A 20723-nucleotide genomic window follows, 5' to 3' on the forward strand; every position below is an offset into this window, starting at 1 on the left:
ATGTTTATAGTCAATGTTATTGTGATAACATATAATTCGGTTACAATAGTCCTCTAAGCCATTAAGTATAAATTTGCCTTGAAAAAGTCGAGCGACTACACAGATCAAACCATCTCACTATCACGGGCAATGTCTAGTCTACTGGGGACTTGATTGGATGCTCGGAGTAACCTTTTGATCGAGGTTAGGGCTGAAGTGATAACCCCGAGATACGACCGAATGGGGTTAATCCCCGGGATTTTCCCAATGGGGTTCACATCTTGGGAGGCTCAATGATGAAGTGACAACATCCGAGAGACGACCGAATGGGGAAATAACCCGATAAATGAAGCTCATGTATAAAGAGGAGGTCAAGATGAGGTCAAGCTTTCATCTGTGTTTTAATCTCTGATCAATTTCGCCGTGAAAGATCGATATGGGCGACAAGACAGAGGTGTTTGCTCTTTCTCCAGAGTCCATCCCTCCAGAAAAGCCCGTGGGGCCATCTCCACCTCCAAATGGTGGTACACTAGCATGGCTCAATGTACTTGGCAGCTTTATACTGTACTTCAACACATGGGGCATCCTGAACACCTTTGGCGCCTACCAAACCTACTATGAGTCTGGCGCTCTCTTCCACTCCAATTCATCCGACATCTCCTGGGTGGGCTCAATTGCCGCATTCATGCTGCTGTTTGTGGGAGTGTTTGTCGGTCCCATCTACGACCGCGGCTACCTCCGAACGCTCCTCATTGTGGGCTCCTTCATGGTTGTTTTCGGGCACATGATGTTGAGTCTGTGCTCCGAATTGTGGCAGGTTGTGTTGGCGCAAGGATTCGTCGTCGGAATTGGAACGGGATGCCTATTCGTTCCATGTGTCGCCATCATCCCTCAATACTTCACGACTAAGATGGGAGCCGCAATGGGCGCAGCCGCTTCGGGGTCCGCACTCGGCGGTGTCATTTACCCCATCGTTCTGTACCGACTCATCAATCAAATAGGCTTCCCCTGGGCAGTGCGCGTTATCGGATTCATTGCGCTAGGAACACTACTCCTTCCAATTAGCATCATGCGTTTTCGCGTGCAACCGCCCAAGGTGCGCGCCATGATCGATCCCACCGCGTTCAAGGACCCAGCTTATCTGGCTTTCGTGTTCACTTCGCTCATTGCATACATGGGGCTATTCGTTATCTTGTTCTACCTTTCCTTCTTCACTGAAGCAACTCAGATCACGGATAGCAGTTTAGCCTTCTACATGGTGCCCATCTTCAACGCAGCTTCGGTCTTTGGTCGTACAATTCCAAACAAACTCGCCGACCGTTTCGGCCCCTTCAACCTTCTCGTTCCCGCTGCGCTATCCTCGGGCATATTGATGTTCTGCATGATGGCAGTTCATTCGAAGGCAGCAGTCATCGTCATGGCGATTCTGTCCGGCTTCATGAGTGGTGCGCTGATTGGACTGCCACCTATGTGTCTGGCCATTCTGACGGCGGATAAGTCGAAGCTAGGTACCCGTCTTGGCATGGGGTACGCAATCATCGCGTTAGGAGTGCTGGCTAGTGGTCCCAGCAGTGGTGCAATTCTCAGGAACGGTGGTGCATCACTCGATTGGCACAGTTTGTGGGTGTTCGGTGGCGTTCCGACCTGCGTGTCGGGACTAGGGTATGCGGCGATTAGGATCTTTAAGTATGGGCCAAAGCTGAATTTAAAAGCGTGAGAACTGGCTTTACCAAAAGCATGAAACCAGCCTAATGGTATGAAAACTGTAATCACTTGCTGGAGTTTGAAACAGATGCCATACAGGCTCGACCATAGAATTTAACATTAATGCAAATCAACACGGGGACCTTCATACTAGCCCTAACCAATGGCCAAAGGCACTTTAGGGTAGGGAATTCTGTATACCTATCATGGAATAGCACAGCAAACTGACGGAAATGGTGAAAGTCATCCTGAAGATCTTGGCTCGTAGCCTCCCCAGAAGTGGAACCTCTCAACTGGCGTATTTGATTAGCTGGCGATTAACCCATCTGCGCCTTTGCAACTGCTAAACTACGCTCCACAATGTACCAAGCAAGCTAGCTAATTTGGAGGTGCGCCAATTAATTACAATTACCTTGGTTTTTCACAAAATTGACCCTAAAAGTATACAGTGGGCGAGCACACCAACTTTGGTAACGTCTCGGTCCTGCTACAAGAAGGGACTGAGAGTTTGGAAGCTCTGTATATTTCAACGGATACCTGGGTACCCATTCCAGTAAACCTCTACTCATACTTTATCAATATAGGCGACATCATGCAGAAGTGGACGGTTGGATACTACCGTAGTGCGCTTCATCGGGTTGTGAATTCCAGCACCAAGGCAAGATATAGTGCCCCTTTCTTTATCAATGAAAACTTGGATCTTGAATGTCATGCATTGTGTATATTGTATCAAAGCGAGATAGTTATAGCGTAATGCAAAATATATCAAAAACAAAACGAAGAGAGTAAAATGGTGAAACTAACTTCGAGTGTGTCAGTAAAAGATAGCTGTCCTATTCTGTCGACCTTAAATACAATGATGGCACTAGCTTGTTGAATTAACTAAGTTGGTACAGATTTCCTTCTGTTCTTTAAATGCACTACCTAATACATGCATTTAACACTTAGTTATTTCACTAAATAGTCGTACGAGACTAATACATGACACACAACCAAGCAAATCTTGCACTTCCTGTTTCAAGAGTACAGGTAGAACCTACAAGGATTTTACTGGGAAGAGATGGCGATACCGAGAGGGAAATGCAAAGATGGACAGTGTCGACTCTCTTTCCCAGGATAACGAGATTGACAACATGGTATGAGGCTAAGCCTGGGAATTGTCACTAACTACATGTCACTTGCTTTGCTTCCACATGCATGTGTCACATGCGAGACATTGTTCTTTGTTTGTTACTTTATGTCTTTGGTTCCAACCTGTGGGGGGGGTTGTTTCTCGCAAAGTCATACGATGGGAGTTTCCCGGAGCCACCACCTACGGGTTTGCATGGAAGATTTGTAGTAGTGGGGTTTTCTGCATTTACCTCTTAAAAGGTTTCTCTACTTCTTTTCTTTCTCTTCCTCTTTAATATCTTACTAGTAGTCCTTGATAGTAGAAAAGCAACCTTGTTCTCGCTAAGTTTCGTCAGGAGCAATGTTATGGGCTATACAGTTATGCCGTTTCTACAGCTGAGCCAAAGTATAAAATATGAGAGCAGGTCAAAGATGTTCAATCGCTTGTCGTTGATTGTCATTAAGGAAAGTGGTTGATATACATAATAATGTTCAGCTCATAATCCGAAGCACCATTCCATCTTCATTCAAGGGAGAGCAGCAGGGGCGTAGCTCTGGTCAGGCTTGACAACCTGCCCACCTGCAAGCTGCTTATCGGTATAGGCAGGCCAGATGATCTGCTTTGATGCGTTGTCGACAACAGAGAGAGTAGTGAAGCCGTTCTCCTCGCCGAACTGGCCGCTCCAGCCGGAAGTGACGGTGAATCCGCCGCAGGCGGCGGGGCCACCGTTGGCGCGGGAGGCAGGGCTGCCTGCTACGACGTAGGTGCAGGGAGTGGCATCACCAGCGCCAGGGTAGATGCCGAAAGTCCAGGTGCAGGAGGTGTCTTCGGGGTTGCAGACACGCTTGGTGTTTTGGAGGGTCCACTGGGGGCTGTCGGCCATCATGGACTTAACGGAAGTGTCTGCGGGAGCAGCGAAGGCTGAGGAGGCCAGGAGGCCGGTAGTGAGGATGAGTTGAGTGAGCTGCATGATGATGGTAGAGTATTTGGATGGTTGGGTGGTTTGAGTAGTTGATTGAAGTATTTGAGTTTGAAGGATGTTGGGTGAGAATGAAGAGGATAGCATGGGAGGAATGAAGCTATTTATGCCTTTTCCTTCATGTGTGATATCAAGTTTGACCTTATTGCAGATGACATTCTGCCCTTTCGTCCAACTCGAAATAGAACAACACAGATCCAGGGATGTAACGTCGAGTCAGGTAATACCCGAAATACGTTACTCCACAACGGTGTGGATTTATGTAGAACTGAGACAGCCCTGCTATGATTTGTGCATTCACCTCTTTTACTTCCTCTTCATTTCTCCACATGGCTGCCAACATGAATTCTTTTTTACCCAAGACATCCAAGACATCCTCAAAACCCAACCAATCAGGTGTTCGCATAGCTGCAGGTTCACCCCGCAAATATGGGCAGGCCGGCTGTCGATCACTGATCGATGACCCTATCTCATATCCTGTTATACGAAGTAATCAATATCGCATGATGGTTCGACCTCCAAGGGTCGAGGGTATTATTTCGGGACCCTGTAACCCCGGTTACGCCACGATTTTCACGCCACCCTCAGGAACCTTGGAATGGTGTAACGGAAGAATGATAGAAGTGGGCTGGGGCCTGAGACTACAGAACATTCATTGGAGAACAGTTTCTTGGTAAGAACATTGCCTAGGGAATCCTTTCTGAATGGCCCGCATACCGTCTTCCCGGGATCGCATTCCATATCCGAAACAATATTAAATGGATATCATTTTTACCCGGACATTAATAGATTATAATGAGCAAGTGGATTTTGAAGTAGCCGAACTCCGTTAGGCCCCCCTATCTCTGTTCTGGAGGTTTGAAGCCTAAATCGAGCAGTTCAGCTAATGATCAGGTTTCTTGTTTGGTCTCTTTGCCACATCTCAGCCCCAAACTTTTCCGAGGTTAAGAGAACATTATAGGTGAGCTTTTGATTTATTATCCGGTGGATCTTGAAAATGAACGAATCTCGGGTCATCCGGGGGTGCCGTATCCACAGAGTCGCTGGTCGTTTCCCCCCGCTCTTTCGTATTTTGTAGGCAGGGACCCCTTGGCAGTGACCCCCTTGGGGGAGTTTCTAGCTTGTTCAGTTAGAGAACTTAGTTTGAAGTTTTTGCGTTGGCTCCTATTTCCATCGAATGTGCTTTGAGACTGTGAAGGTCTGCGTTTTTTTTTTCTTTCTCGATTATCAGGTCGGAAGCCTTAGGGGCGCGTTTGCTTGAGATGTTGACATGACGTATCATGTTAGGTTAGCCAAGGTCCAGATGCAAATGTCTCTTCCCGGGGATCAAGTCGATTTCCCCCCAAAATTATCAAAGTAAATTATCCACTGTGTGTCGAAGTCGGTGGACAAGAGCATTGCGGACAGTGGAGTCGGGTTTTACCGCGGTGGTGACCTTCCAAGGCTGGAATGAATAGTGCACTTTCCTGGTTTGGAAGGCGGTATATGGTCTATTTATAAATTATGCCTGTCTAGGCAATATTCTTTCAACCTTGGAACTATTTTACCCTCATCCAATGAATCCTTTGGCCTTGGGTATGAACTTTTTTTTCGTAGGAGCAGTTCCTAAGCCTGTGGCGAAGTTGATCTTCATGATAAACCATGGATCACTACCCATGGAGGCTGAAGGGGTGGTAACTATCCGTACTCTCGGTCCAAAAAAAGGCCCCCCGACAGAGATGTACCTTCCAAGTGCGATCACATTCGCGTTGATCCAGGGATCTTATTGAATGGATGACATTATGGCATAGGGTGTGGGAGTAGTTGATCCATTGACAGGGCTGCTGGAACGGTCACGTTGGAGGTGCACATGAAACTCGTTGCGGTGGGCGGTGCTTGCCAAATTACGCCGTCACAGTCGACGTCAACTCCACGGCTAATGAGCTGGAGATTGAGACCATTCAAATCTAGGTTAGTATGGAACGTAGTTGGCTGGAGAAAACTTCCATCCCTGACCGCGGGCGGAGTATTAAAAGTTTGCCGAAAATATATTTGCAAGAAAATGGACTGTATCCTTCACTTAATTCATGGGAAATGCATGCATATGGACATAAGCTCATGCTGCACTCCCCTACGTGAAAGGCCAGTTTGCCATCATCAAATCGCAAAGGCTGGAGGCTGAGCCGAGCCTTGCTAGTGACAATAGATCATACTGCTCATAGGAACAGCATACTTATCGATCATCTACAGAAAATTCCAGGTTATGATTGAAACTTGGCTTTGCCAAATAAAGAAATCCAAAGGCAGGGGCAAAATGTGACCTTGAATGATGCTCACTTTTCGGTAGTATACATGACATCCGTCCGTACGGTGTACTTGACACCTCTAAACACATCATCCCCACCATGGAACAAGTTTCTTTGCTGAAAGATGAGAACAGAACCTGTCTTTGGAAAGATCCGAATCGATTCCTTCGAGTTCATCCCAGCCATAAACGAGGTTGCACCACCTAGAAGAGTCTCAGTCTGCTCCGAAGACTCCGCAGCCGCAGTACAATTCTGTTCAACGCCTTGAGCCTCTTCAGACTCAACCTCAGCATCCTGAAGATCAGTATTCCATATCTGACCGAAAGTAAACAATGCGTTGGTCTTCTCCGCCTGCTCAATATGAGGTTGCAACTCCTCCATATCCTGTTCCCCTTCTCCATTCAAATATAAGTGAATAGTGTAAAGCGACTTCTCCAACCCATCAGGTGTGACAAAACACCCATCCCAATGAGGCCGGAAATAATCCCCACCCTCATAACGCAGGAACCGAAGACGCTCATTCAGCCGACTGAGACGGAGCACTTCGCCCCGTTTCGCAGGTCCAAGACCCGTAACCAGGGGTTTGCTCTGGAGGCGGTCGATTTCGCACTCGCGCATGAAAGGCATCATTCGCTCCAGGATTCTGTCTGCAAGATCGGGCGAGTCTAATATGATCCGTCCGCTCTTGCGCGTGTCGATGGACATTACTTGTTTGCCGCCGCCGGCGTTGACCATTGCCTGTTCCCATACTGGGGGCGAGAGGGTTGAGTCTGGGAGTTGAGTTCTTGTTGACTCTTCTGCTAGACGGACGAGCTCTTTGCATTCGGCTTTCGTCATAAAGTTGTCCACTATAGCGGCAAAGTGGCCTTTGTATAGGGGGATCGGTGGGGATGTGCGCTCGAAATCGAGTATGTTGAGGGTTGCATTTGGGGCTGGTCCCCGGAGGAAGTCTTCTGGAATATCTTGGCCTGCCATAGTTGCTAATGTGGTTTCAAAAACCGGCAATGTTGCAAATGTGGTTTTTCTTTGTGTTGGGGGCTGAGCTATATATACCCCACCTTTTGAGGCTCTGCTTGGGGGCTGTGGCCTCGACCAATATAGTGGATCCCCTGGCTTCTCGTCATTCTCGAAGGCAAGAATGAGTCACCCGATATTCAAACTCTAGCACTAGCAACCTTCTTATTATGCTTCTCAAGCTGAATATCGCCATGAATCTTGATCTACGCCATCCTCCTACCTTAATCTACCGGGTTCCCGCAATCAGAGAAGATAAAGTCATTATCCTCAAGATGCAGATTGCTAGTCTCGAGGTAGTGGGATAGAGTGATGGGGAGAGAAATGAGTTGGTAACCAGGGAAATCAAATATAATAATCGTTGGCACGATCATTACAGTAAAGTTTCACCGCTAGTTGAAACCGACCGCTGCTTCCAGGGGCAAACCTTGGTGCCTTCAATATTTGATGCGTTTCAGTGTGCCGAAAACTATCTTAGATGAGCAGATTCCCAAGCAGGAAATCCGTGAGAAACTTGAAGGATTCTAACCTTGAAAGGTTTGCTTCGAACGCCGACTATTCCAACCTTGGCCTCGAAGCTATTTAGGACTTTGGAATCTGGATTGCGTGGGGGAAAGCGGACTGGCTGGGCTCGCCACATGTGGTCCCACGTTCCGGCTTCTATAGCCTGCTGCTTTGCAATACGAGATGAACGTCTGATGCGTTGATTTGGCGCAAGATGTATCGCGAAGAATAGAGGTGTCAAAGGATTTACTGACTGATGTTGATGGGTCCCGATGAAGGTTGATGAGGATTACTAGAGAATGGATTCCAGAGCTTCTTATAAAGCAAGTAAGGCCAAGAAATTGTGCTAGGGAGCTCATTATACAAAGAAGCTTGCAGAAGTAAGATAGTTGAGGACTTGTTCCATCCAGTCTGTGTAGTTTCGTTTGCCAAGAAAGTAACAACAGATAAAACATGGTAAAGCCTCTTAGAGCTTCTTGCATCTAGGTCACTCTATAACATCAGTGATTCATATTCTTCAACGCCGCAAGCTCATCAACAAAAACTTGTTTCAACTTGGACTCACTCAGGGTGAGACCGTTGGCCAAGGGTCAAAGATACAGGTAGTACGGTGAAGCTGAAGTTCAAGACAGGTATTACATAGGAACTGAGAGTCTCTACTACCATTATCATACATACAAAGCAAATAGAATTAAAAAGCACGATCTGCCAACCTTGGAACTATAAGAATTATATATTATGTAAGCATTACATCAGCCACTTATGGCACAAGCGATTGTGGCTGGGGTTTTCCTGATTGGTTCACGGCCATCTCTTCCCTCACATTCTCCTGTCCTCATATTACTGGAGCACCCTTAAGCAACAAAATATCATTATCCGTGATCCAACATCAAAACACACTCTCTTATTCGGCTCTGGCTATTTTTCTCCAGAAATTTCCCTATACAACAGACAACACAGGGTAACCTCATCGCCCGCAAAACAATCACTGCGATAACTCGTTGTCTTGCACCTTGCTTGATTGTCCATTGCGCAAGTCAAGTGCCTATTGCAATATATATCTATATATCATTCATCTCCAGAAGATCAAATTTGTGCATCTTTTGAGGTGGATTTGGCCATCTAGTCAAGTGTCTCACAAAAAGCGATGTCAACAGCCCCAGCGATGGCTACTACCAATCAGAACTCCGCCCAAGGGCCAGCGAGCAGCAATAGCGAAGCATCAGGGCTGAACTCAGAGATGCAACTTGTTTCATCACTAGCAAAATTACAAGAACTCGAACGCAAGGTAAGTACATGAGCCGTTGCAGCTCTGCCACAAACCCAAGTTAATGAGATATCTAGATCCATGAGCTGCGTGGATTCATGCCCCAGGGTCTATTGGAACCTCTGGTTCCTATTGCAAACCCAGATAAAGTATCCCTCGGCAATCCAATCGCTGAGACTCCACGGATTCTCCGGGCTAGTCTGGATGAGGCCGCACGCGCACGCGTCGCTGATGTCCAGCAATTCCAGGCCTTGTGGCGGGATCCGGAATTGACTTCTGTATGGACACATGTCGAAAACCGCATCCAGGAAGCCAACGGTCAGCTTCTTCAGCCGACGGGGAAGTGGGACAGAGATTATGACGTTCTTCTAGAAGAACTAGTACGAAACGAAAAGTCCAAAATAGATGAAAATCAGCGAGTGGACGAAGAGGCTGAACGTACTAAAGCGCAGTCTACTGAGGGCGAGTGGAAGAATGTTTTGGAGCGATTTGTTCAGCGGGATATGCCCGGTGTAAGAGTTATCAAGGGTCAGGATGAGACTTCTCTAGCGGTAGCACTTGTTAGAGCTGGTGTCGTCTTCCAGGTGAAAGGAGTATCTTCCCCTGGCTCCCTGATCTCTGACTGGGAGGTTTCAAGCAAGATCGCTGGTCGGTCACCCACAAAACTTGAGGATGCTATACTAGGATGTGTGGGGTCACGCCCACGGAAATGGGACCTTGCTTTCTTGCTGGTATGTTCTGTTCTTGACTCCTAAGGAGCTACTTGCTAATACCGATGCAGGACATGATCTCCTCTTACGCAGATATCAAACAGACACCATGCGTGAAGTGCAATCGTCTGACTGATAATGGCGCTCAACTGCCAACTCTCCGCCGCCCTCAGGCGAATCAACAGTCTGTTAATGGACCAGCACGTGTATACACCTTCGACGCATTGCACTCTGGATGCGTCTGATTGGACTCTCTCCCTATATCAGCCTAACACATTCTTGGAATTTAAAGTGGAATTTTGGAAGAACATCGGCGCATTGGGCTATATCCATCTCATCTTGGTTTTTGAGAGAAAAAAGTTATTGGAAGCATTCAAGCGAACTACTTGGATTTAACAAACACAATATCATGCAAATTACCCTCCCATCACCCCATATTCATTTATTTCCTTTTCTTTCCTACACATTTTTCCAACTTGTGTATTCCCTTCAATCCCGGTGCTTGCCATAAATATTATCATGCCAAAATTCCGCAGGGTACTCAACCCCATTCCGATCCCAATATCGCCTCGGTACACAATGCACCTCCTCTCTCCCACTCCATTCCCCCCTCCGAGCCCTTCTCCCATTACAATACTGAACAGCACTCCATGTTCCATGGTCCGGAACGTGGTACTTCCTCGTGCGGAAATCATAGCGCTCCCCCGCAGGCCGCCGTGCCCAGGGTAGTGGGCTGTAGTCCGATTCAGGGTCGTTGGGGTCGAGCTCCCATCGAGACCATTCTTCTCTTGTAGGTCCCGACCGGGCTTGAGGGAATGCCCTTCTGGTCTTGGGTTTGGGCTGGTCGATTCGGCCCACGTAGATATCTGGCCCTTTGCTCGTTAGGACATCAAAGATGCGCCAGCGGCGTGGCCAGTGTTGTGGGTTGCCGGGGCGTGGGTCTTTGGGCCAGATCCAACCTAATTGGGAGGGCATGGTCCTTTCTGGGTCTGGGTTTTCTTCTGGTGGTAGGTTTGGGGTTGATGTTAAGATGAAGTAGATTGGGATGTATCTCATGGATTGGAGAAGAGGTAGAAGGAGATTAAATAGCTTCTGTTATACTCCATGGTCTAAAGTCTCAGTCAATGAATGAACTGCTTGAATAGCTTCCCGCAGCTTTCTTTATCTCTAAGACAGACTCCAATTTCCAATTGTAATAATACACTAAGCTTCCTTTTGTTTGTCTTTGCGCAATAACCGAAACAATTGCATGGGAAGCGGACCTAAATGCCTCAAAACTAACAATGAAGGGAATATGACGGCTTCGTGCATAGTATATTTTAGTTCAGACGATCAGCAAAAAAGTACACATGTTTTTGATCCTTTGATTATCATATAAACACCCATGTAGTCAGGTAAACCCTTGTGGACGTCCTTTAGGCATCCAATGATGGAATTGCAGTTGCTAGATCATACAGATAACGACTAAGCAATGCACGACAAGGACGCAAACGATAATCCTGACTTGTTGCTTTCATCTTGAACTTGAACCGCAATAAGTAATACCCTCATCCTAGCAAAACCCTGGCAACCAGTCGGGCAACCTCAACCCACAAAATGGTTTCCAGCACCAGCGACTGAATTCACTGCAAACCATGCCGTTCATGTACAATGAGAATGTCATGCTTATAACCAAGCAGAAGGGAGGATAAGGAAGGCCTGGATGAGAGTCTCGCGGTGCCATGGAGGATTGGAAACTGCGAGAAATCTGGAATTAAAGAGATCGAGGGATTTGTTGTGTATGCAAAAGCCGAAAATACAAAAAGAATTTTGAAACCAGCGATTGACCATCACCGCGTATTATTATAAAACCAATAGATAAGGGAAAGGATGAAGTGCAAAAAGTATACAAATATAAATAAAAAGTATCGCGCAACGCCGTTTTCTTGCTATTATCGTAAATCCAGATCGCTTGAACAATGCAACGCCCCAAAATGGAAAAATATGTTCATGATAAGTCAATGCGAGTCCACCGAGTGGATGCTTTTCAAGTGGCCAGGACGCCAGCACTGCCCGCAAACCAAGTGAACGAAGCGAAGGTGATCACGGCCATGCCGACGGTAAATTTGATGGCCAAGCGACTGGTTTCGGACAGGGCGCCACTGCAGGTGGCACACTTGAATTCTGGACAAAGGTTAGCAGTCTACTTGAGAAAGGATGGTTGGTTTAAATACTCACGATTGAGTGGGGTGTAAGGCTGGGGGGTGTACATCCCGAAGACGTAACCACCGTTCTGCGAGCTCAGGTATCCTGCGCTCGCGGTATCATCGATTTCCTTGCTAGCATCGTAGACGATCAGAGTATACGATGCGGTAAGCAACGGAATGGTAGCCGATTTCTGGTACTTTCCAGTATCCCACACGACGCTTCCGGTTTGCTTCACGCTCATGTTGGAGCTGAGCGTATATGTCATCGAGTTGAGACTGCACGAAGCCACGACGTTGACTGCAGATGGTGTAACCGACAAGGAGGTGTAGTTCCACACGAATGTCACGTCCTCGCCGATCTTGTAGTAGGTCGTGGACGAGGAAGCGGGGGTGATCATGGACACACCGCCAGCAGCGGCAGCAGGGTCAATGGAGATTGAGGATGTAGTGGTAGTCTTGCTTTTTCCCGTTGTCTTCGTGCCAGTTGCTGTGCCGGTCGTCCCGGAATCGGTTGCAGTCCCTGTTTGGGTGTCGCTATTGGTGTCGGTGTTTGTTCCGGTGGTGGTTCCGGTAGAAGTCCTGGAGGCAGTGGAGGCTACCGTGGTAGATTCAGAGGTTTCAGCGGTTGTTGTATCTGTGGTGTCTGAATTGCAAGTCAGTATCAAGTACAACAAGTTGATAAGAGCCTTGACTTACCTGCTCGCTTATCCAAGGAGGCACCCAGAACTGCTCCATATGGCCCCCATGGCCAAGCCGAGGATACCGTCCCCAGCAACAGGATGGTGCAGAGCACGCTCAGAATAAAACACCGCATGTCGAAGTTTGGAGAGATTATCTGGAGTTTCAAAAATCAAGCGACCGAGGTGTTACTCCCTGGGCTGAAAGGTGGGCTAGACTGATCACGCCCCTTGCACAATCGGGTGTGACTTGTCAAAAAAAAAAAAAAAGGCCTCCTTTGTCAAAACAGGCTTATCGATTTGGTGTCTGTACCAAGCAATTTCGGTTGCTACGGAAGGACGATCACAGGGACGTGGAGTGCAGAAGATGTTATTAATCCCCTAGCCAATCTGGGAGCTAAAACACGCAGATCTCGGGAATGTGGATTTTCGATTCGGGGCAACGATTGTGAATAGATTCAAAGGCAAACAGTAAACGAGTGTCTTCCCAGATAATTAGAGAGGGGGAAAAAAACCACGAGAAAGAAACAGAAGATGCGATGTTTGAGCTGTATTGCGGGGCTAAGCCCAAATAGGTAATGGCTATCAGGTATGTGAGACATCGGCTATTTATAGTGGCTGACCACTATTTCACGCCTTTTTGACTATCAGATGATTTATTGACTATAATAACTTGGTATGTCAAGCTCATGCTTATGCTTCAGACTGGTATCAAGTGATATATATCACATCAAAACTAAAACCCAGGGGGTCCGTGCAATATATACTACAGTTTCAGGAGGACAATCTAAGTGATAACCATATACTTCAAACAACATCCTAGGGATAATATTCTTTGCCCTAAATCATCAATTCATCACTTATCCCTGACTTTTGCCAATATCCCACCATCATTCCAACGCTAATCCACAGATTAGTATGATGGATGACCGCCGGTAAACAATGACATAATATAGGTACACAACACAACAAAACCACCGAAAAGCCATGTATCGCCCTTAATACCCAGCGACATATTTCTGCTGGCTCTACCACGAAGGACCGGCACGTAACTACAAGAACAAATTTATGACTGCAGCCATGGCATAAACCGTCACACATACAATGATGACCACTAAGTCGAAGTACATATCTACTATTGCCACCCAGCTACTGGTACCCAAGGTCAGGCATCTCTCGGTTCCGCTAAATAAGTTCCCCAAACGTGGGGGTGGCAATCTAACCATAAGTCATGGACACCCGAAGACTATTTGGAATTTAGGCATGGAACGGAGAATATTGAGGGATGTGGGGATCTAACATATTTTCTTTCGTTGCTTATAGGGCGCAAAAGAATAGGCTGGATGTGATGCTGATGAGAATTCTTTGTGTGAGAAAAATTTTATATCGGAGCATCGATCCAAAGCAAATAAAGTAGAATAATCAAGATATTATCAATTAAGCCTGACTTGTACGCTAAGATATGCCGAAATGAAAGTCCAGTAGAAGTTCTAAATCTTGAAGAGAACACAGAAACTAGAAGCACGTCTCACAATCTAAGGTTCGCTAAGATGTAAAATTCAAAATCCAAAATCCCTCTAAGCAGAGCTCTTGGGAACAGCATTGAGCTGAATCTTGTCACATCCAGCGGGCAGAGCAGGCTCCTGAATAGTCTTACTGAGGAAGTGCAAGTTGGGGAACAACTGGCCGGCCTCCATATCGGCGGGGCACCCTAAGAAAAAGGAGTCAGCCATTTGCACTCACCAAGATCATGTAGCCTTGGAAAAGGGAGGTATGGTAAGAACTTACACAGCCATCCGTCCCAGGTCTCACTGGGTCCCTGGACGCCTTGGCGGCCGATAGAGAAGCCCTTAGAGCCACGAGTAGGGTTGATGCTGATCTGAGCACGCTCCTTGCGGACGCCTAAATAGTACCAATGTGGTTAGTATTCCGTGTTTGGGAAACAGTTACATCCAGTAGCACTACAGGGCTATCTTACCTTCCACGTTGATCAGGTCCAGAGCCCAGGGGGCCTTAGTCTCAGTATCCAAGACGATGGTGCCGTTGACGAAGGAGAAGGCGGCGGCGCGGCTGGCCGGGGCACCGGAGAAGACGGCTTCGCTGTTGAGCGGGTCGCTGATCAGGCCGTGACCGACGGAGAGGAACAGGTCGTTGTGGGAGCTGTTGCTGGCGCCGGAGGTCTTCAGGTTGAAGAGCTTTGCGGATGGGGCGGCGGCCACAGCAGTGGCTAGGAGAGCGACGGTGGCGAAGAACTTCATTCTGGGCGGTAAATAAAGAAGTTTGGTTGAGGAGGAATTCAAGTTCAAAAGGTTTGAAGAGTTTCGATTTCTTTTGTGTTTCTTTTTTTAAGAGAGGGGTAAGATTTTGACGGGGAAGTGACGCATTTATATGCTTTTTGATATCCATGGGAGACAAGTCGATGAACACATGTTCCACGGTGGAGTATAAGGCCGACTGTTTCGAGTGTCCAACGCTGATCCCGGTCCCCCATAGGGTATCCTTGAGATCAAAATAGAAGTTGACATCAGCAAAGCATCGCTAGAACTGTCAGCTGATTGTTCTTCAACTTCCTTTTCATTTTGTACTCTAGCGGTGTCGGTATTATTATTCTTTCCTTTGTTTCCCTTTGCAGCATGCAAGGCACTGGTGACCTTGGGCAGACATCTAGGATCTCGCTTGATCCACGCTGCCGTATCAGAATGTGTATGGGGTAAACGAAAGGACTAACCCACCGGATGGTGATTATAATCGACATCCTGGAAGTCACTAAGTGGGTACCTGACTAGCTATACCATCCGAACCAGTCATGATTGTGATCGAATGTAGATCATACCCACTAGTACGTCTTCTATTCATCAATGGAAGCACCAAAGACAGGGATTTGTGACATCAATGACACGATTTTGCCCCTAGGATTGGGTTTCACAATGATATAAGATGAGATTTGTTTCACAAATGAGATTATCAAAAAGAAAAACATCAATCACATCAAAAACCCCCTTTGCCACCAAAGAAAAGAAGTCGACAAACAACGAACGCCAAGATCCCGTGGAGCCTTCCCCCTGAATCCTGTCTGACTTGTTTATGAATATCGGGTCGTTGCGACTCTACTTCGTACAAACGACAATCTCTTACCTATTCGGCTCGGCGCATCCTCGCTTCGATAATTTTTTGCATCATTGATAAACTGGGATCCCGCCAGAAATAGAACATGGCCCACTGAAAACATTGAAGTTGAGGGCTAGCGGAAATATTATTAAAATGTCCGGCCCCTTTCTTTGATATGTTACGGGGAATATGAGGTACCGAAATATTGGCCATGTTCTTCCATACTTGGCATACATCATGGACAGTGTATACGAACGCATGTGGCTTGAGTTAAACGGCAGCTTGCCTCTATGCGTGTTGGACGCTCTTGGTACTGTCCCACAGGGCGTTTTAAGCATGTGCCCAGTGGAGATCGCCTGGTAACGACGGAGTATGTAGTACAATGTACTTATTTTATTTCATGATTCTGACTGTGCAATTGCATAAAGGGTATCGGCATTGTCATTGTCATTCATCATCTCGTGAAACTCACTATCGTACATGAACATCCCCAAGGTATGAAGAAATATAGGCTTTTCAATTTCTGCCGCGTTGGGAATGCCCTCAGTCCACCTGCTTCTTTACAAGCTCCCCTCACCGGCCCCGATTATTGGCATTCCGCGCAAATTCAGGCTTCAGAGTCCACCGACCCCGACGGTCACGACCATGCTGAAGTGTCGCAACCTTCTTTAACGACTCCTGGAACTCAGCAACACGCTGCGGATTAGAGCAGTAATGATTGAAATGATGTACAATGGACTGGGACAGAGTCGGTCCACGCTGAGAGGCAAGATAATCACGGATCAAGGGCATGAAATCTTTGCCGCGTGGCATACGGGCTGATGGACTATCGGAACCACTGTCTCTCTGTCCAGCAGCTGCGGCAGCAGCAGGGTTGAGCCTAGCCAACAGGTCTGAGGATGAGGGTCCTGCCCCAGAAGGGCGCGCTGAGCTACCACCAGCCCGTGGATCTTCGCGGCCACCCATCCCAAAACGGCCTGTCCAGGTGGGCAGTCCAATTGGGAGTGCCCGAGCGGTTTCTTCAGCTTTGCGGAGCTCTTCGGCGGCTTCGTTGGCGACCCGGCGAGCTTCGGCTTCGATCATCTTAGGGTCTGCGCGAAGGACTCGTTTGCCATTTACAATCTGGTCGTGCTCGACTGCAGAGTGGACGCCGGAACGAGCGAAGATGCCATGCATAATGCGGTCTTCGGAAGTTTTGGCATTCTTTTCCTCTTCCGCGGTGTTTTGGAAGGCTTCGACCTTGGCAATACCATGGATTTCGTTGATATCGTCTTCCTCCTTCGGAGGCGGTGCAGGCTTACTCTTGCTGCCAGGGGCATCTTTAGCCTCCTCCTGATATGTGACTTCGGCGTTCTTGAAGAGTTTAGTCGTCTCCAACTCGTCGTCATTTTCATCCGTCAGAGTGAACAGATCATAAAGATCACTCAACTGGAAACCTTCTCGTTGATGGGGATCGCGAGTGATTTTATTGGTCAAGAATTGCTTAAAGATCTGGCGATGGTAGATCTTTTCTTCGATAGTACCTTTGGTCATCAAGCGGAAGATGGTGACATCACGTTTTTGGCCCAGACGCCATGCACGCTCTCGCGCCTGTAAGTCAGTCGATGGGTTCCAGTCAGGATCGTAGATAATGACACGGTCGGCACCTGTCAGATTCACTCCGATCCCGCCCACACGGGTGGTGAGTAGGAAAACGTGGAGATCGGGGTTATTGTTGAAATCGTCAACCAGATTCTGGCGCTCCTTGATCGGAGTGGTCCCATCCATCCGACGGTAATTGAATCCACCCAGCATTCCAAGGAATTTCTCAATGATGTCTAGCATCAGACGCCCCTGGGTAAAAAGCAGGGTCTTGTGGCCAGTATCTCTCCAGACCTCAAGCAGACCCTTCAAAACCTTCATCTTGCCAGACCGCTCAGGATCACCGTAGTCCGCCTCGTTTGCGCGCAATGTGTGGTCTGCCAAGTCTGGGTGGTTGCTGATCTTGCGCAGGATGTCAATGCCAAACAAAGAGTTTCTTTTCCCTCGTACAATGGACTTCATATCATCCGAGCCAAGGAACCTCTTGTAGATGGTTCGCTGGAGTTGGGTCAATTTGCAGAAAATGACCTGCTCGCTTTTCATCGGCAGATCAGATGTTACATCGGCCTTGAATCGCTGGAGCAGATATGGACTAATGGCATCCTTGAGGGTTTCCGCACATTTTGCAGCAGTTTGCACTTGAAGGTTTGATGCAGATGCATACCCACCCTGACGGATGGGAATCTCAAACTGATTTTTGAATGTAACGAGATTCCCCAGGCGCATTGGAAATACAAAGTCAAATAGGGACCAAAGATCCACCAGACTGTTCTGCATTGGGGTCCCCGAAAGAATGATGCGGTGTGGAGTACGGAGTTCCTTGCAGCTGAAGGTGATACCGGCATCTGGATTGCGAATTTTATGACCTTCGTCAAGGATAGCGCAACCCCACTCAACATCAACGAGAGCATCTGCATAAGACTGCAGACCTGAGTATGTGGTCACGAGGACATGTCCCTCCTCGGTGACACGCTTGATGATCTTTTTAGCCGCTTTCTGACCAGCAGATAGGTGGCGAGAGCTGTGGCTGCCCATCATTTCTGATGAAAGCGCATTTTCCCTACTGCTTTCCTTGCCAAGATTTATCATTCCACTGCCTGATGAGTGTAGGATGGAAACACGGAAAGGGGGCCACCAGCGGTGAAACTCATTAACCCATTGTTTCATAAGAGTTGCAGGGCAAACAATGATAGCAGGTTTGGTGAGCTTCTTGCTATGATGCAATGCTGCAAGATAAGAAATGGCCTGGATGGTTTTACCCAGCCCCATCTCATCTCCGATGATTCCACCAACAGTTTGCTGGTGCAACTCCCAAAGCCACTGCACTCCAGTTTTCTGGTAAGGAAATAGGAAGCGGCTGATGTCTCCAGGGACCCGCAGTCCATTGTCAAGCTCCATGGCTGGTTCAGTGGGATGTGGCTTAAGCCACTCCTCTTCTTCATTCAGGCCATCTTCGACAGAATGACTGCCAGCGTGCTGTCGAGCAGAGCTTCGCCGACTAATCCATTCCTGGACGCGAGACTGGTATACGGTCTCGTTTCCATCATCGACTCCACTCAGATCTTCAAGCTCAGTGGTTGCTTTTCCTTGCTTGCGCTTGCGATTCGGTTTGGCCTCAGGGAGAGTCTCGGGCATGAACTCTTCATCCTCGGATGTAGCGTCAGCCTCCGAGGCAACATAACTTGCCGAAGAGTCCGCTCCCGGGGAGCTACGACGATCCACCTTCCTCCGCTTGCTCTTGATTTCAATGCTGTCGTCAAAGTCAAAGTCGGGGCGTGCAAGGTCCCGATGCGATGCGGCTGGCTGATGTTTGGCTTGTTCGCGCTCTTCCTCTTCATGCAGCTGGTCCTCGGTATCGACAAGTGCATCGTGAAGATTGGCAAGTGGTCCGTCTCTGGAGCCCTCTTGCATCAATGCGAACGGAGTAATCTTTCCGGTTCGCAGGAGATAGTCGCGGCGGGACTCATTCGGCTGTCGCCCTGACCCGTGGGCCACCGCTGAATTGCCCTGCGACTCACGCCTATCATCAATGCGTTGTTGTATGTCCTTCAGGTCTTTCCCTAGATCGGCCTTGCGCGCCTGCAGCCTTTTCAGCTCATTCTCAATCCGAGTGCGAGTAGCGGCTCCGACGGGCTGGGTCAGGCGCTGCTGCGCTTGGCGGACCTGCGAATCGACCCGTCTACGGACTAAGTTAGTAATTCCATCAAATGTAAGGGTATGCGCTCTTACTCCCGATCCACAAGGGCTTTCTCAAGTCGCTTGATGTCATTCTCTTCTGCTTTATCTGCCAGGGCTTTATCGGCCTGAAAAGAGAGGAATGTGAGCTCAAGTTCATAAACAATTGAAAACTTGGTCATACCTGGCGAGTGATATCTCTTTCAAGATCATCTTGGTCGCGAACGTCTGCTTGGAGGTCTCGCAGGCGACTTGCCTCCTCGTTTGTAGACATTGTGAAGGTTGTCCAGATAAAGATTGTATTAAGAGAGAAAAAGTGGGAGACTAAAAGACTCTGTCTAGGGCAAGTTGGAACATGGTTATTGCTCAAAGAGCAAATACAATAGGAGGATAGCACAGGCAGCAATAAGAGTCTAGATGAATAGCACCCAATCTACAACAGTAGATCTCCATCAAAAGCCTATGGCACAATCAGCCACCGCCTATGACACCGCTCACGTGAGTGAATGACTCATTGAAAGCTTAGGTAATTTCCCCCGGAAGTCCGGGCCCTGGGAGTCTGGACTCGGTACGGAGTACACCTTGAAATCTATATACACGGTGTGAGGCCACAGATATACCATTCTGTTTCATTGGCAGACTGGAGTTGCACGAACTCACCGAGGGTCGATCAAAATGTGACCTGTTTATAGGGACACAGTAATGGTCATGAGGTTTGGCTCTCTCACTGTCTCTGTGCTGTAGCATTCCAGGTTCCAGGGCGGTCCACTCGTGGATATCACAATGTGACAATGAATTTCACAATCGAGGGGCCATTTAAGAATGGATGTAAATGTTTATGTCAGAGCGATAGACCCCGCAGCGTATTTTTCTTCAATCGCTTCACTGAGATATTCCAGAAATATTATTTTCGAGCTCTGGCTGAACATAACGTGACTATGCATGTAACAACACCATATGTGGAACTTTGGATGACTGACATGAGAATGAAAATGGTTTTGCTGGACTCCAACTCTTAACTAATAAATTCAAGACAAAGCCTCTCCATGATGTTTATTGTGTAGATTTGAGCTTTAGCGAAAGTTGGGGGGTTGTATTTAGCAACATGCGTGGTGGTGAATGCTTAGCGCGAGTACAGCATAGGACCTCTAGCATTTTAAGATAATTTGAGAATCCATATCTATATATACCGAATTGCTGAATAGAGTTGAGGTTGCTCACATTAAACGAATGCTTAGCTGATTAACACGTGCCTTTGAAAATAGTTCATATCCATATGATATGAAAGTAAGAAGACTGCAATTATCCTAGTGCAATTGAGGAAAGATCCGGAATATCAAAGGATAAGGATGGAACCCTACGCCATGAAAAAGGTGTTCGATCTCAAGGAGACAAGGATGGGAGACTATTTTAGATGGGCTTGGAGGTTTTGTTTAAAAAAGA

The 20723-nt window shown here is 47.6% G+C and overlaps 8 protein-coding genes across 8 annotated transcripts; 2 read left to right on the forward strand and 6 right to left on the reverse strand.

The window, feature by feature from the left end:
• Positions 1-415: 415 nt before the first annotated feature.
• On the forward strand, positions 416-1696 carry N7487_006465 (uncharacterized protein; the record flags this gene model as incomplete). The annotated part of the gene is made up of 1 exon (XM_056874212.1): positions 416-1696. One exon carries the CDS (start codon positions 416-418, stop codon positions 1694-1696), a length of 1281 nt encoding a protein of 426 aa, XP_056731932.1.
• A 1624-nt stretch (positions 1697-3320) lies between these two features.
• Positions 3321-3764, reverse strand: N7487_006466 (uncharacterized protein; the record flags this gene model as incomplete). The annotated part of the gene is made up of 1 exon (XM_056874213.1): positions 3321-3764. The coding sequence occupies one exon, from the start codon at positions 3762-3764 to the stop codon at positions 3321-3323; it is 444 nt and encodes a 147-aa protein (XP_056731933.1).
• A 2321-nt stretch (positions 3765-6085) lies between these two features.
• Positions 6086-7033, reverse strand: N7487_006467 (uncharacterized protein; the record flags this gene model as incomplete). The annotated part of the gene is made up of 1 exon (XM_056874214.1): positions 6086-7033. The coding sequence occupies one exon, from the start codon at positions 7031-7033 to the stop codon at positions 6086-6088; it is 948 nt and encodes a 315-aa protein (XP_056731934.1).
• A 1690-nt stretch (positions 7034-8723) lies between these two features.
• Positions 8724-9798, forward strand: N7487_006468 (RNA polymerase II mediator complex subunit MED27 domain-containing protein; the record flags this gene model as incomplete). The annotated part of the gene is made up of 3 exons (XM_056874215.1): positions 8724-8864; positions 8921-9574; positions 9625-9798. 3 exons carry the CDS (start codon positions 8724-8726, stop codon positions 9796-9798), a joined length of 969 nt encoding a protein of 322 aa, XP_056731935.1.
• A 244-nt stretch (positions 9799-10042) lies between these two features.
• On the reverse strand, positions 10043-10528 carry N7487_006469 (uncharacterized protein; the record flags this gene model as incomplete). The annotated part of the gene is made up of 1 exon (XM_056874216.1): positions 10043-10528. One exon carries the CDS (start codon positions 10526-10528, stop codon positions 10043-10045), a length of 486 nt encoding a protein of 161 aa, XP_056731936.1.
• Positions 10529-11579: 1051 nt separating this feature from the next.
• On the reverse strand, positions 11580-12553 carry N7487_006470 (uncharacterized protein; the record flags this gene model as incomplete). The annotated part of the gene is made up of 3 exons (XM_056874217.1): positions 11580-11716; positions 11771-12382; positions 12436-12553. 3 exons carry the CDS (start codon positions 12551-12553, stop codon positions 11580-11582), a joined length of 867 nt encoding a protein of 288 aa, XP_056731937.1.
• A 1440-nt stretch (positions 12554-13993) lies between these two features.
• N7487_006471 (uncharacterized protein) lies at positions 13994-14674 on the reverse strand (the record flags this gene model as incomplete). Its single annotated transcript, XM_056874218.1, has 3 exons — positions 13994-14127; positions 14205-14318; positions 14395-14674. The coding sequence occupies 3 exons, from the start codon at positions 14672-14674 to the stop codon at positions 13994-13996; spliced, it is 528 nt and encodes a 175-aa protein (XP_056731938.1).
• A 1423-nt stretch (positions 14675-16097) lies between these two features.
• N7487_006472 (DNA-dependent ATPase RAD26) lies at positions 16098-19554 on the reverse strand (the record flags this gene model as incomplete). Its single annotated transcript, XM_056874219.1, has 3 exons — positions 16098-19284; positions 19335-19408; positions 19465-19554. 3 exons carry the CDS (start codon positions 19552-19554, stop codon positions 16098-16100), a joined length of 3351 nt encoding a protein of 1116 aa, XP_056731939.1.
• Positions 19555-20723: the final 1169 nt, after the last annotated feature.

The sequence above is a fragment of the Penicillium crustosum genome, assembly GCF_028827405.1.
Source record: "Penicillium crustosum strain IBT 35664 chromosome Unknown utg000002l_segment0_segment0, whole genome shotgun sequence".
NCBI classification, from domain to species: domain Eukaryota; kingdom Fungi; phylum Ascomycota; class Eurotiomycetes; order Eurotiales; family Aspergillaceae; genus Penicillium; species Penicillium crustosum.